Source organism: Melanotaenia boesemani, chromosome 1 (assembly GCF_017639745.1).
Source record: "Melanotaenia boesemani isolate fMelBoe1 chromosome 1, fMelBoe1.pri, whole genome shotgun sequence".
Taxonomy (NCBI): Eukaryota; Metazoa; Chordata; class Actinopteri; order Atheriniformes; family Melanotaeniidae; genus Melanotaenia; species Melanotaenia boesemani.
The window spans coordinates 24,692,760-24,708,823 of NC_055682.1; the positions used below are offsets into that span (position 1 = coordinate 24,692,760).

A 16,064-nucleotide genomic window follows, 5' to 3' on the forward strand; every position below is an offset into this window, starting at 1 on the left:
CATGTTCTGGACACTCGGGTGAAGAGAGGGGCGGAGCTGTCAACTGATCACCACCTGGTGGTGAGTTGGCTCAGATGGTGGGGGAGGATGCCGGTCAGGCCTGGCAGACCCAAGCGTGTTGTGAGAAAGAGTTTCAACTCCCATCTCTGGCAGAGCTTCAACCATGTCCCAGGTGAGGCGGGGGACATTGAGTCTGAATGGGCTGTGTTCTGTGCCTCTATTGTCGAGGCGGCCAGCCACAGCTGTGGCCGTAAGGTCGTCGGTGCCTGTCATGGCGGTAACCCCCAAATTCGTTGGTGGACACCGACAGTGAGGGATGCCGTCAAGCTGAAGAAGGAGTCCTATCAGGCCTTTTTGGCCTGTGGGACTCCAGAGGCAGCTGATGGGTATTGGTGGGCTAAACGGAGCGCAGCTTCGGCAGTCGCTAAGGCAAAAACTCGGCATGGGAGGAGTTTGGATAGGCCATGGAAAATGACTTCCGGACGGCTTTGAGGAGATTCTGGTCCACCATCCGGTGGCTCAGGAGGGGAAAGCAGTGCTCCGTCAACACTGTGTACAGTGGGGATGGGGGGCTACTGACCTCAACTCGGGACGTTGTGAGGCGGTGGAAGGAATACTTCGAAGACCTTCTCAATCCCACCAACACGTCTTCTGATGAGGAAGCAGAGTCTGGGGTAGCTGGTGCTCGCTCTCCTATCTCTGGGGCTGAGGTCGCTGAGGTGGTTAAAAAGCTCCTCGGTGGCAGGGCCCCGGGGGTGGATGAGGTCCGCCCAGAGTTCCTTAAGGCTCTGGATGCTGTAGGGCTGTCTTGGCTGACACACCTCTGCGGCATCGCGTGGACATCGGGGACAGTTCCCCTGGACTGGCAGACTGGGGTGGTGGTCCCCCTCTTCAAAAAGGGGGACCGGAGGGTGTGCTCCAACTACAGGGGGATCACACTCCTCAGCCTCCCCTGTAAGGTCTATTCAGGGGTGCTTGAGAGGAGGGTCCGTTGGATAGTCAAACCTCGGATTGAGGAGAAGCAGTGTGGTTTTCGTCCCAGTCATGGAAATGTGGACCAGCTCTACACCCTCTTCAGGGTCTTTGAGGGGGCATGGGAGTTTGCTCAACCAATCTACATGTGCTTTGTGGACTTGGAGAAGGCATTCCACTGTGTCCCCCGGGGACTCCTGTGGGGGGTACTCTGAGAGTATGGAGTGCCGGACTCGCTTGTACGAGCTCTCCGGTCCCTGTACGACCGGTGTCAGAGCTTGGTCCGCATTGCTGGCAGTAAATCAGAATCGTTTCCAGTGCGGGTTGGACTCCGCCATGGCTGCCCTTTGTCACCGATTCTGTTCATAACATTTATGGACAGAATTTCTAGGCGCAGCCGAGGTGTTGAGGGGATCCGGTTCGGTGGCCTCAGGATTGGGTCTCTGCTCTTTGCAGATGATGTGGTTCTGTTGGCTTCATCGGGCCGTGATCTTCAGCTCTCACTGGAGCGATTTACAGCCGAGTGTGAAACAGCTGGGATGGGAATCAGCACCTCCAAGTCCGAGACCATGGTCCTCAGCCGGAAAAGGGTGGAGTGCTCTCTTCGGGTCTGCAATAGGGTCCTGCCCCAAGTGGAGGAGTTCACATATCTCGGGGTCTTGTTCACGAGTGAGGGAAGGATGGAGCGGGAGATTGACAGGTGGATTGGTGCGGCATCTGCGGTGATGCGGACTCTGCATCGGTTTCTCATGGTGAAGAGGGAGCTGAGCCGAAAGGCAAAGCTCTCAATTTACCGGTCGATCTACGTTCCTACCCTCACCTGTGGTCATGAGCTGTGGGTATTGACTGAAAAAACAAGATTGCGAGTACAAGCGACCGAAATGAGTTTTCTCCGCAGGGTGGCCGGGCTCTCCCTTAGAGATAGGGTGAGAAGCTCTGTGATCTGGGAGGGGCTCAGAGTAGAGCCGCTGCTCCTCCACATCGAGAGGAGCCAGATGAGGTGGCTCGGGCATCTGGCTAGCATGCCTTCTGGATGCCTCCCTGGTGGGGTGTTCCAGGCACATCCCACCGAAAAGAGGCCCCGGGGAAGACCTAGGACACGCTGGACGGACTACATCTTTCAGTTGGCCTGGGAACGCCTCGGGATCCCTCCGGATGAGCTGGTGAATGTGGCCAGGGAGAGGGAAGTCTGGGTTTCCCTGCATAGGCAGCTGCCCCCGCGACCCGACTCCGGATAAGTGGCAGAAAATGGATGGATGGTTTTTTTCTAACAAATACTTTTTTTTTATTTTTTTATTTTTTTATTTCTGAAATTGTTTGTGTTTGTTATTTTTCTGAACTTGTTTCCATTAAAAGAACAATTTAAGTGTATTTAAACACTTGTATAAATTTATTGAAAGTCATAAATGTAAAATCAGTTTGATCATTTATTACCGTTTGGATGAATAGGACAAATAGTGTCCCTAATGTCTGATGTCTGATTAGAGAAAATACTCAGGACTCGGTTAATATAAACATATCTAACTTACATAATAGCTTACTTTATAAAACATGATATTGAAGTGATCACAGTCTTGTTGCATTATTGCAGATCACACACAATGGAACATTCCTTCAAAATCAACATAATTGACCGAGTAATGCTTCATGACAATGGTCACAAACAGTTACTGAAAATTCATTCATTTTAGTTTTGTTCCACTGTTAAATACAACATTAAGTACAATGTCCTTTAAAGTACTGCCCCTAAAAAACTCCAGAGGGCACTACAACTCATATGACAATTTCTATAGGAAAGCAGAGCTAATTCTTAAATGTTTCCTTTAAGAAGCCAAAACCTTCTCGTGACGAGGCAGGAGGGGATGCTGGATGGTGAAATTATGTGTAGTACATTCAACCATGCTCCCTCAACCATGAGACACATATTCAGCAGTGACTTATGAATGTGAGTTGGTTTTTGTTTTCTTCACTTTAACACTTTAAACTATAATGTTTTTGTCATTTTAGATAAAAAACATCACTCGGGTAGAGTTGAAAAACAATCAGGGTTAGCTTTTAAATACAGTCTTTTCCTAATGCAACTATCATCTTCATAGACTTTGGTTACACATAAACACAACAACATGCAGAATAAAACAAGACTATGATTAAAATGAACTATTATATAGTTGGGTTTACACAGTAGCATCATATGATTAGGGTTAAAAATCAGTTTAGGATTAAGAACATTCATTATTCTATGCCACAACCTCTTTAAATGGAAGCTTTAACCCTTAACATACAGTTTCACTCACAGCCACTAGAGGTTATGTATTTTTTTTAACATTAAAAGGTTGTATCTGCCTCCATGAACAAATTACTTATGACATTGCTTTGGGGAGAAGGACAGTCACAGGTTTCTCTTGGTTACATACACATAATTTGTCTTTACAGGTTTATGAATTTTGTTCTCTTTACTTCTGTGTTGTCAAAGTTGTTCTCAGTTTTCTGTCTGCACATACCTAGGCAGCGAGGTATTGGTCTGTCCCAGAGTCCGTCATGCTGACATGTGAGGAGTGCAGAACCCAGAAGGTAGAAGCCTCGTTTGCAGTGGATTGCGACAGTTACACCATAGCTGAACACTTCAGGGTAACGTAGGCCAGACTGGCGGACACCATTCTCCACATGGCCTGGGTCCGAACAGTTCACCACTGTGTAAAGAGCAAAATACCTCGTTAGATTAGATTAGATTAGATTAGATTAGATTAGATTAGATTAGACTTTATTATCTCACAGTGGAGAAATTCACTTGTTACAGCAGCTCTTGTTATAGAATAAAGTGCAGAAAGACGATTAAACTGTGCATGCAGAAATGTTTCCTCTCTTTTCTTTTGATCAAAACATGCACAGGGAAAATGGCTAAGTCAGAGAAGAAAAGAGAAAAAATGGGATACTTTTTAGCCATAAAAACTTCAGTAGTTTTAGTAATCACGATCCAAGAGCTCTTTAATTCATTCAGTAATACCGCTATTATAGATGGTCATGAAGTTAGCAGTAAGTCTTGGACACTCATTTTGAGATTGCTACAGAAAAATGGGGGATATGTCATGTAAGGGTACAATATAGTCCTCAAATTTCACCTTCAGATTTTAGTTGACATGGGTCAAAAACACAATGAAAGCAGAATGAACTACTCTCAACATAATGGAGCTGAACTTTTACAGAACTGCATCCATACAGCAGGATGTGAATGGGCACTAAACTACAAATCAAATTCCTGTAAATTCAAACTGTCCTTGTCGCTCTTTTCTGCTGTTCTCTGAACTTCTCTTTTGTCACACTACTCAGTTTCCTCAAGTTCTTTGTTCCCTCCTCTCTCCTCTGTTCCCTTCAGCTCCCTCTCCTCTCTGGGTGATGCCAGTCCAATAGAAGTAGAGTATGATTTTCCACATGTCACGAGGGAGACTGACATTCACTCAAATTCAAGTCCATGGGGTAGACAGTGATGTGTGTGTGAGTGTGTTTGCAAGTACGTGTGTGTTTGGCACCCTATGGGAATGAAGAAAGTTTCGGTCTTATAATTGACAGCTGCTGCTGCGAGGGAGGGAAGGAGAGAAAGAGGGAATAAGACAGAAAATCAGAGAAAATGGAGAAAGCAAGCAAGAAAGGATGAATCTCTTCAACAGGAAACCTATGCTTCCAGCCATGTGAAATCAGCTGTGTAAAATGCCCATGGAGTGTGTGTGTGTGTTTTAGTGTATAATAACTGTAATGCTACCAGAATTCTAGAGAGGTCTGTGGTGTAAAAACATGCATGATTAACAGAGGATAAGCAATGTCTCTGGACATTCACCCAGACACACACACACACACACACACACACACACACACACACACACACACACACACACACACACACACTGATTTAACTGGCTAAATATAGCTTATTGGTAAGAGCATGTGCCTACACTACAACGATTAAATCCTCAGTTCAGTTTTTGATGGCAGCAAATTCAACTCATCTAATGTAGCTGTAAGAAAATTCAGTCAGCAATTGCTGAATACATCCAATCATCCAATCATAAACAGATGATTTAAAAGGGAATATAACTGTATAATATTCACAACTACTTCTCCGTCTTACCATCAGGAGTGAAATAGAGTGCAGAACTATGCCTTCTTTTCCTACGTATTTTACTCTGAAGAGTGAATTCAAAAAAGAGTTTACTGTGATGTGAGGTAAGTGGAGCTCTGTTTAAACAGATGTGATTGTGACCTTTGCAGACAGGTAGGGGGCTGCTCCACTGTCCGTTGAGCCTGCACTGAGCGCGAGCATTTCCACTGAGGATGTAACCTTTATTACAGGTGAAGTTGACAACGTCATTGAGGTTAAACTCGCTGCCATTGGTCCGCCCATTGGCTGGGTTTCCTGGGTGACCACATGTAATAGCTGAGGAAGGTAAGATATGAGAAGGGTAAATAATATATAAAGTATACATTTCTTGATTTACAGAAACAAATCTCCTATGTTTTTTTTATGTTATGTTTCCAAATAGAAAAAAAAAAACAAAAGATGTTTTAGCTTTTCATATTAAGGAAAACGTAAAATCATTAAACCCTAAAAAGAAACCATGATAAAACTGTTATGGTGTATACTCACGGACGCAGACAGGCGTTGTTCCAGACCACCGATGGTCTTGTTGACAGATTCTGACTGATGTACCGATTAGACGATACCCTAACATGCACTGGTACACCACTGTGTCACGATAACTAGATCCATCTCCACTAATGTGGCCATTGACTATGGGATCTGGAGAGTCACAGTGACCAGCTAGAAAAAGCAAAACAACAAATATTCAAACAGTATATGTATTAAAAAAAAAAAACTCACTCAGATCCCAAGCTTTTCAGTGTTATTGAAGTTTTGACTTTGAAACATTTCAAAACTTTAAATGAGGTTATTAAATCATTGTTGCATGTGCTAATTGGTGTTCAAAGACAAAAAACCTGAACATGCAGCAAATACAAATGTGCACAAAAGGTCTTTTAAAACCTGTGCATTGAACCAGTTTACTTGATCTGCAAGTGGCCTCGAAGTATCACATCTTTTCATCTTTTTATTTTATCCTGTGCACTGGAGGCTGAGATGTGGGGAATGAGTCAGTTGTTTTCAATGGCACTTCAATTACAAAGAAATCAGTCACCAGTGTGACTGCATTTTAATCCTCCATTAAAGTTTCTTTGCATCACAAACTCACTGACAAGAGTCTGTTTTTGTACGTGGCTCTTAATACGGCTGTCTTCTGAAATTATCTCATACACATTCTGAATAACGAATTCTGTACACTTAATCCGTAAAACACAGATTATTTAGAGAAGCAGTTTTGATTGTGGTTACGATAGCTCAGATATTTTTACCACTTTCTTAGACTCCACCAAGAAAAAAAAAGAAAGAAAAGAAAATGGCTCATGGATATGATTTTTTTCATCAAAATATCTAACTTCTTGCAATTAAAAATTTAAATTTGATCAAATACTAACTCTCTAATAAAAAAACATTTCATAGCTATGTGTACAAACTGATTGAATTTAGTCTCATCAAAATTCTGGAAGCAACACCTTACACATACTCCTAGGTAGTATTTTTTATTTTTATTTTTTTGCTCTGTACCTACGGTTGTACAGACCTTAACCCGTACAGTACTAAAAACAAAAATCAAATGAAGCAGTTGGCTTCCACAGCATGATGATCCAGAATATAAACTTCACAAAAAATCCACAATATACAGCCTCAAGGGTTGCATGCTGAAGATTTTGCACTTTGCAAAGGTCCTCACAAGTCTAAACATCATCTAAACTCTGTCGAAATACTTCCAAATGGCAGTGTAAGCAGCTAGACAACAGAATCAAAGGCTTTTTGCAGAAACAATGTATGAAAATCCCCCAAACAAGAACTGAAAGACTTTCAGCTGGCTACAAAAAGCATGTGCTGTAATATTGTAAGTAGAGTTGAAAATAGATCCCATCTGAGTGTCGGTAGTAAGCACTAATCAGGTTGGATTAAACAGAAATGCAAAAAAAAAAAAAAAAAAAACGATTCAAAAGATCATTAATGTATGATGAGAATGGCCCAGGTCTTTGATATTGTTCTGACAGCTTACTACATTTCATTCCCAATTCATGCGCCTTCTCTTCTGTTTTTAATAATTCACACCGTTCAGTCTATAGAACATATTTTCATTATTGATCACACTGTTCACTTTCATGCCAAAATGACTTAGTACAGACCACAACACAATGTACATTCTATCACATTTAATGGGACTTACCTAGACATCTTGTCTCTGCACCACTCCACAACCCATTTGCGCCACATTCCCTCACATGTGACCCCACCAGCGTGTAGCCATGGTTACACATAAAGATTGTAGTTGCTCCAAATGTAGTCAGCGTCCCCAGTTTGGTACCAAAAGGTGGGGAAGGAAGTTCTCCACAGGAGATGACTAAACAATAGAATTTAAACATTGTTACAAAAAGGACAATCCTAGAACAAGTATCACAGAACTTTATGAGGTGTTTGCAGTTGTTCCGTTTTCTGTGTTTACAAAAGTCTTATGAAGTGAATCTATTTTTAACAGGCTTCGTAATGTTAAGTGAGACATAAACTAAATTTAAAGATTATACTTAAGTAGCTTAGTTAGATTTCTGTTAAATATTTTCATTATTCTGTTTTAAAATCCTTATGAATACTGTCTTAAAGTCACTGGTCAACTTGAAGATCATAATGAACACTCAGGTTATATTTAAATCAGCCTCAATAGTGAATAAAGAATTGACTTGAAAATATAATGAAATGAAACCCTAGCTTGAAAGATTTTATTTCCTAATGATATATCAAACTTTTTTAAGTGTGCACACTTCACTTTTATATTGGCATACCATATATTATGCAACATTAAGAAATTCTTTATCAGAGAGTTTTCAAAGCCACAATTTCTCTCTTAACATCTCCTTGTGAAATAAGCAGCAAAGGCACATTGCAGAGTAGCTCTGTATTTAAAAAGACAGTATTTTACCACTGCTGACATATACCCCACATTTTGGAAGCTCAGGCTGCATTCTGCTTTAAACAGTTATCATAGTCCCAAGATAATGTGCAGTGGTTAATATCCTGGGGCGCTTGGAAACACATACACCACTGTTGACTCATCAAAAAGAAGCAGTCATGAGGGAAATGGATAAACACATGCACACACACTCAAGTTAAAATAGAAAGCAGCCCCCTCTCAGACTGTCCCTTACATATATTATTAGAAATATTAGACATGTGCCATGATTGTACTAAACCATTACTTTCTTATACCATTTATTTATTTATTTATTTATTATTTTTATTTTCATTAGCTGTTTTACTTGTACCCTGGTGGGTTTTTTATTCTGATAAGCATTTCATGACAAAGTGGGGAAGGGAGCAAACTGAAATGCAGTTTTATTCTTTTCATATTCTTTTTGTGTGTTGGATTATATTATTGTGCCAATCTTTGTATGTCAGTGTATTATGCATCTTTTTTCATTTCTTGTCTTATAAGATTGGCTTTTCCCAACCATGAATGTTGTGACTAAGGTCACCAAGATAAAATCGCTGTATTTATCCACTACAGAGATCAAAAATTTTATGTTATTATGTTATGTTATTTCATGTATGTGATGAGCTTCTTTATTAGACTCATACGTTCCAGCGCAGTTTATCAAAACCCAGATACAGCTTTCTGGGCGTCCTCATGAATAAGCTCAAGCACTCAAAACACGCAAGCCGTCAAGTTTTATCTTCTTGTTCAAAGGTGAGGCAAAAAAATTATTCTGAGAAAAATAAATCTTACTGTTGTAGCAATAGGAATTGCTTTGAGTGTTATTGTTCCCACCCGGACATGTTTGTATGTAACACGGGCTGCTAGAAAAGGTTGTTGTTAATAAACGTTCCCCGTGAGCAGGGGTAAGGCTCAACCGTCCTGTTTGTAGTCATTGAAAGACAGAACAAACAGAAACAACTGTAGTATCTCAAAATAGCATCTACCATGGTTCCTTTACTCAGTCACGCTGGTGTTGATGAATATGAAAACTTACTCTTGCAAGTAGCTGGGTCATCTGACCCCTCCCATGTGCCATTGGCGAGACAGCGAAGAGTCCGATGCCCAACACCCAAATAGTAGCCTGATGAGCACTCCAACATCACCATAGAACCGAACTCTCCTAGCCTACCAGAGAGCAGGCGGTGGGTCATGTGATCTGACAAGATGCCTTCAATGCTGGAGCAATGCACCGCTGGAAAAAAATTAAGAAAAAAAAAAACAAAAAAACATGTTTTCAATGTAAAGATTCCCTTTGTATGAAGTACCTTTTTTAAATTTTGCTTTAGCCATACAGTGGAAGTGTATGTTTTGTAGCAAACATCCTGCAAGTCCATATCAAGGCAATGCCAATATTAAAGGTGATACAGTATGAGTGTTGCTGTTAAGCCTTCCTTCGACTTCTAATCATGATATAACAGAGTTGGGAATTTCAGATTCTATTGATCTTGCTTTTTGCTCCACTACTTTTTTTCTTTTACTACTTATTATAAATTCTCACCAGCAAGCAACTTAAGAAAAGAAATGGTAATAATAAATCTCTATCAGTAATTCATTCAAGATTTTATATCAAGACAAGGAAATCAAACCTATAATTGGTGTTTTCATATTTTTTCCCTCCTTTGAGGTGCTTTATTTTTTGATTTGCAATTTACCACTGAATGGAATGGCTTCCATCATTAGAATTACTAATTTCATTCACACGTAGGCCATATTAGCAATAGTTCCTAACATTTGTCACAAAAAGATGAAAAAAAATAGACCAATAGTGAAGCAAAAGATTTATAGAGTCACCTGTGGGAATCACTACTGGAAATTTAAATTGAGTTTCAGCTTTTACACTATGAACTGCAGAGGACAGTAATGCATTTTATAAAAACAGCCAGCCAAGTATCATTTTGGTAAATGGAAGTGTGTTTGATTTACTGTTGTCGCTAGTATTAGCCCTCAGGCTACTTACTGCATGCTTTTTCTACTTCTAATAACATGCTACATGAGTTATTGAAGGCAATTTGTTTCCAATTTATATTTGCACTGTAGCTCAGATTTCTAGGACAAATCTCAATTACCACACCCTGCAGAAATGAGGGGGATACAGTTGAATTCCTTACTAAATTCAGCTGTACTCTAAAACCAGTTGCAAAAAAAGAAGCTGTAAAATCCTGGTTTTAAAAAGGAGTTGTAATGCTTTCCTGTTCTACTTTGACCAAAGTATCTTCCAGGCATTTCCTTAAATCCTCAGGAAAAAGTGTCAACTTGGGCATAAACTAACTCCTTCAATTATATACACATTTTAATATTTAACTTGAAAAAGTATAATATTATATATTATTATTATTATTATATATTAATTATTATATAGTATAATATTTATTTTGTAAACTTTCTGGTGTACAGGATAAGCTTTTTTTTAATCCAAAAATGTTTGAATTTTTCTTCGTACTATCAGACACTTTAAGAACATAGAGATCCACATCAAAACAAATTCACTTTTAATTAAGTCCTTTTCTTACACAGATCAGTCATTATTAAAAACACTTACGTAGGCATCTGGGGACCGAACCAGCATTACTCCAGCTGCCATCTTCCAAACACATAGCTGTCATTGGAACAGCAGGGTCAAGGTGGTAGCCATGGTTACACTGGTAAGTGACTTGGCTACCAACAGTATACTGGTAAGCAAGGAAGCTGCCGTTGCCAGGTGACAGAGGTATCCCACATGAGATAGCTGCCACATTTCAAAGAGAGAATTGTTAAAGAAAGGGAAAACAAGAAAAGAGCAAGTTTTTAATTCTAGTCAACTAATTTTTTTTTTTATAAATTTCCACTTAGATGATGACTCCATGGGGGGTGGTTACCTTGACAAAAAGGTGTTGGAGAGTCCCACTGGTAAAGCCCATTGGAACTGAGCCTGCAGGTGGCATTGCTTGATCCTACCAGGCGGTAGCCATGATTACAAAAGAACTGAAGTCTGCTACCTGGATGCAGTTTGGTTCGATTTACCACCCCTCCATTCAAAGGAAGATCATTAATGCTGCAGTAAGCAGCTGGAAATAGAGAAAAACACAGAAGAAACTAAATGAAATAAGTGTTTTACATCCATCCACAAGAGAGTTAACTGATTCTGGTGCTGAAAAAAAAACTGTCAGGAGATACATTGCTAATAATATTATCAGGTATTTTCAGTAACTGGTATATAAAAAGTAGGGGTGGCACTTAAATGGGTTAAATATGATTAATTACTAACTAACTAACTAACTAACTAACTAACTAACTAACTAACTAACTAACTAAATAAATAAATAAATAAACACGTTAAAAAACACATTTAATCGCAGTTTGAATTCCAAACAACACGGAACGTTTGTCAATGCAGGAGTTCCTGGTACACCGATTAGACGGATACACGTCATAACTTGGATAACGACTTAGCAACTCTGACCCTTCTAGTGGCTCTATTTAAAGAAATCGACTAGCCACAAATCTAGAGAATGTTTCTGGCGTTACTGGGGACTTTTGGAGACTGACGTGAAAGCACGTTTAGTTTTCTTCTTCTCAATGAGCTGGGGGGGTTTCCAAAGAACCCCTCCACCGTCCAAAAACATTCACAGCTGCACTCAAAGCCGTAGATGTTCACCTCTGCTAGGATGATGTGAACTGGCTTACCGTCAGATATTAATGCCTATTAATGAAGAATGTGGACAAAAACATTTTAAAAGTTAAAAGTACTGTAACATGTTGTAGACTCTTAATTAGTAAACAGTTTTGGTTCTTAAAATGACACTTTAACTTGAGGTCTGTTCAGTTTAGGCTAGGGATATTTTTTCTCTACTGTTTTGAATTGAAATGCAATAAAATGCATTTTACCAAACATTACTAGAGCTTGAGTTTACAATATTAATGTCTATGTCTATTATTTGATTCAGTCGTCCACTAAAATCAGTTTAAATAAAAAAAATTTTGCTTTTTGGGGCAATATTGTTATGTGATTAAAATGTGATTTATCAAGATTAATTAATTACAAAGTCTCTAATTAAAATTAGATTAATTTTTCATAATCGAGTCCCACCCCTAATAAAAAGCATTTACATTATGTACCCCTACAGGGTCAGTAAGTTTAGTCAATTTACAATGATTTAAAAATCTGAAGCAGAAAAAAACAGTGATAATAATGTCAAAGTTTTGCAAGTAACGCAGTGTTTTTGCAGAATGAAGGAATAACCACTGTGACATCACTCTTAACATCCGGCAGACAACATCACTATGTGGTGATTAACTGGTTCTTCCTTCTAGCCCAAAGTGAGCTTTCTGATCACTCACTCACTGCTCCTTTCCCTTATCACTAGACAAGTGCAGAATAGCATCCCAATCTGCTTAGGATCACAAAATTACTTTTCATTGACCTTTCTTTCCCTTTCTTCTCTGCCTCTCTCCTGAACCCTCTAATGCAAGCTTTCTTAGTTCTAAAATTATTGGTATGTCTGAATTAATTACTTCTTATGATTTTAATGAAGGGACAAGAACTTACTTTGGATAACATTTTTTTTCAGACCATTAAGACATAATTCCTTGCACAATATTTAATGCAAAACGCAGTAATTTTCATACAGCCTCACTAATCATGATTCATGTAAATAAACAGAAGGACTGGAGTGTCAGCAGCTTGTGAAAAAACTATATTTCACTTTTGTTGCTTCTTTCCTTTTTTGGAATCAGCTTTGATGATGAAGTAATATTTTGGATTGTGTCTTATTACAGTAAGAGGATATTCTGTATATAATATGGTCTCTATGATTCAATGTGATAAGAAAATATTAAGTGAAGTACTTAATGGACTTGTTCTGGGACAGTTTGGGAACAATTTCAGATTCATAACTGCAGACACACACCACAGCTTATTGCTGAGTGGGATTGGATTTTAATTGCAGTGTGGCCATCTATTCTTAAACCCTGAAGAATCTCTCTTATTTCTTTGATTTAACCCCATGACATTTTCAAACAAGGTCAGAAAAGTGATAAGAAAAGACGATAGGAGAGGATTCTTCTGAGTGTTTGACTGTACCATTAGTGTGGTGCATGCGCTTCATTGAACAAATTGGCTTTATTCGCTTCAACTGTGAAGGAGTGGGTATAAAACATATCTGGTGTGGTTTGCAGGAGAAAGAGAGATCACCACTCTTGCCTCTTTTTGTATTGGTTCTGACTGAACTCCAGACTTTGTTTTATTAGAAACCCCCTCACCCCTCATCAGCCCTTGTTACTCTAGTGAGTGTTCTGTAACAAACACACTTTCTTTAACTCAATCGTTTTACATGGGCTTCATTGGTGTAAGCTTTGGTTAAACTATAGTGGACAATCTAAACACCTTAAACTTTGCCTGAATGTTGCTACCTGGACATTGTTCATGAGGCTATCACAGTTTTTAAGGTCAGAGGATAAATAAATGTCACACAGTTATGGACAATGACCACATGGTGAGCATTCAGCTAAACTAAGCACTTAGGATGTAGAGAATGATAATGATAATTTCACTTTGTTCAGAACCTCACAGATGCTCTCTTATCTAAAATAATTAGCATACATATAAAGTGCAATTTGTATTATGTGTACAATTTGTTTGAGTATAAAGAACAACAGAGTTATATTAATGTACGGTGAGTGAAAAGTCTCAACTATAAATTTCTCTTCTCTGAATAGCCGTTGCTGTCAAAACTTTACTGCACTATGGGGAACAGACAATACTATGACTTGAGGCTATGGTGGCAATATGAAACAGAAAAAAAAATCTGTTTTATATTGCCAATTATTTTTTTTCCCTCAAACTAAAGAGCCAGTAGTCTGGCCTTGTTACTAACTCATTTCAAGCCCAAACAGGATCAGTGTAACTGTAAATTACATTTCCTGTGACTGAGGCTGGTAGCCATCACAAATTCTCACACAACACCATGGTGCTGGAAAGAAACTGCTGATGTAATTCACTCAATTTGACACAAATGAATAGATTGGAGCTATTAATTCTCTTTTGTGTGTAAGCAGCCCAATGCATTCAAAAGAATGTTTTCTAAATGATCATTGCTCACCCACCCATTGATGCATTATTTTTCTGAGAATAAAGGCATTAGGGATCATTATTCATGCCAGTAGCATGAATTAATGGTCTTTTCAACTAAGCAGGGTGCATACATTTTCATCCATTGTGTGTAAGCTGAGATAAAACAGAGATGACAGTTGTCAGTCATTCTGATGAGATCTGAGATGTAAAATCTTTGCCTTGAAAATTCAAAGCTTTCTCTTTGACACGCAAGTGATGCACAATGTCATTTCCCTTTAATCAAGTCATAAAATCTGTCATACAATTGAAGAAAACTGAGGCATACAGACATTTTCATGAAATGCTGCTTCAAAGCTTTATCTGGCTGTACTTTAAATACAGTCCACAGAAATGTGAAATAGCTCCAATTTTCAGATGGCAAAGAAAGATGGAAAAATCAAATTAGATATCAGATGTACCTGAGAACCGTATTTTGAATCCCCTCTTGTTGGTTGCATGGTCAGTGGACCATCGTAGATAAAGCTGGTTTGTTTTAGATGTGAAGTTCAGCTGAGATGAGTGGTTACCACTTAGAGCAACAAGTAAAGGGCTTTGTCCTGAGGATCCTGGTGAAACAAATACAAGTATTTAATTTCATGTATATGCATGCATCTACAATATGGGATTTCTTTTTTTGTTTTATGCAACCTGTGTGCTTAACATGAAACATGGCTATGAAAGGGATACAGGGAAAGGGAAACAACTCCAGCCACCTAGGAAACAACAGGGACATTGCTGTCAGTGACATCAAAGGCATCTAGATTGTGCAGAAGACCAGGCAAGAAAGCAGAAATAAATAGAGCTGGGTGAGACATGCATATATTATGTGCATATATGCTCACCAGGCTTGTCAGATTTTGACAGATCACATATTGTTGCTAAAGCTTGTATCATCTAATTTGCGGTTTGCTTCCATGCATGCTGTTTTTCAGACTCAACTGTGGCCACTTTCAACCAGACAAAACACTACTTGTTATGATGTAAATTTATTCAATAAAGTAATTTAATTTGGTTCATATACTGAATTATTCAATAAGGAAGGTTAATGGTACATCAGACAAAGTCACACACATACAGAGAAGCATGCAATGTAATTTGAACTCTTTAATTTGCAATACTACACAACTAACTTGGAGCACGTAGGGGGTACATTACCAGAACTGTAAATAAGAATTTCGGGTTGTGCATGCTCTTGATGGTTGGCACTTTTCATAAACAAACATGAATTCAAGCTGTGTGCTGTTTGTGTGTGTTAATGAGTATTAATGTGTATTTATCAAAAAGGGGATAATTTTGTACCATCAAAAATCTCCAGTTCATCAAACTGCTTCTCACTGTGGAACATCTCCACATAGATATTGATGTTGTAACCTGTGAAAAAAAAGAGAAAATTATTTAGCTATATGTGTGTACAAATATAATGTAATAAAAGAAAATGCCCCTCTATGCCTAAATTCAGAAGGAGGTACACAAATACATATGTGTATTTTAAAGTTGTAACCTGACAGAGAAAGTGCACATACATACGGGACATGCTTGACAAGCATTGCTTCATATGTTAATATTTTATAAACAGCAGTATTTCTATAGTCAGTAACTCAGTCAGACTCAAACACAAACACAACAAAATTTACAAAAACAAATTAATAAAAACATACTTATTTTACTTTATAATACAGAAAACACTTTGTTCATGTTTCTGCTTAAGGTGTTTCAATAAGCTTAAATAATTTGTTAGTTTTTTACATGATGCTTTTGCATTTTGGCTTAGCTTATGTTGAATAAATAAAGTCTTCGTATGAAGATCTTGGTTTCTTAGAGTACACTTTTTTTTTAAATCAGAATTAGATGTTTATATGTGCAAGGATAGAGTATGACTAATCATAAACAGA

The 16,064-nt window shown here is 38.7% G+C and overlaps 1 protein-coding gene across 1 annotated transcript in view; it reads right to left on the reverse strand.

The window, feature by feature from the left end:
* The window catches only part of LOC121640431 (CUB and sushi domain-containing protein 1-like), a 344,948-nt gene that overhangs the window by 43,421 nt on the left and 285,463 nt on the right, over positions 1-16,064 (reverse strand). The window contains exons 49-57 of the mRNA XM_041986178.1: positions 15,472-15,543; positions 14,592-14,738; positions 10,940-11,128; positions 10,624-10,809; positions 9,079-9,276; positions 7,284-7,457; positions 5,612-5,785; positions 5,228-5,401; positions 3,474-3,662 (exon numbers count right to left, since the gene is read on the reverse strand). Of these exons, the coding sequence (XP_041842112.1) occupies positions 3,474-3,662; positions 5,228-5,401; positions 5,612-5,785; positions 7,284-7,457; positions 9,079-9,276; positions 10,624-10,809; positions 10,940-11,128; positions 14,592-14,738; positions 15,472-15,543 (1,503 nt within the window). The remainder of the gene's footprint in view (positions 1-3,473; positions 3,663-5,227; positions 5,402-5,611; positions 5,786-7,283; positions 7,458-9,078; positions 9,277-10,623; positions 10,810-10,939; positions 11,129-14,591; positions 14,739-15,471; positions 15,544-16,064) is intronic.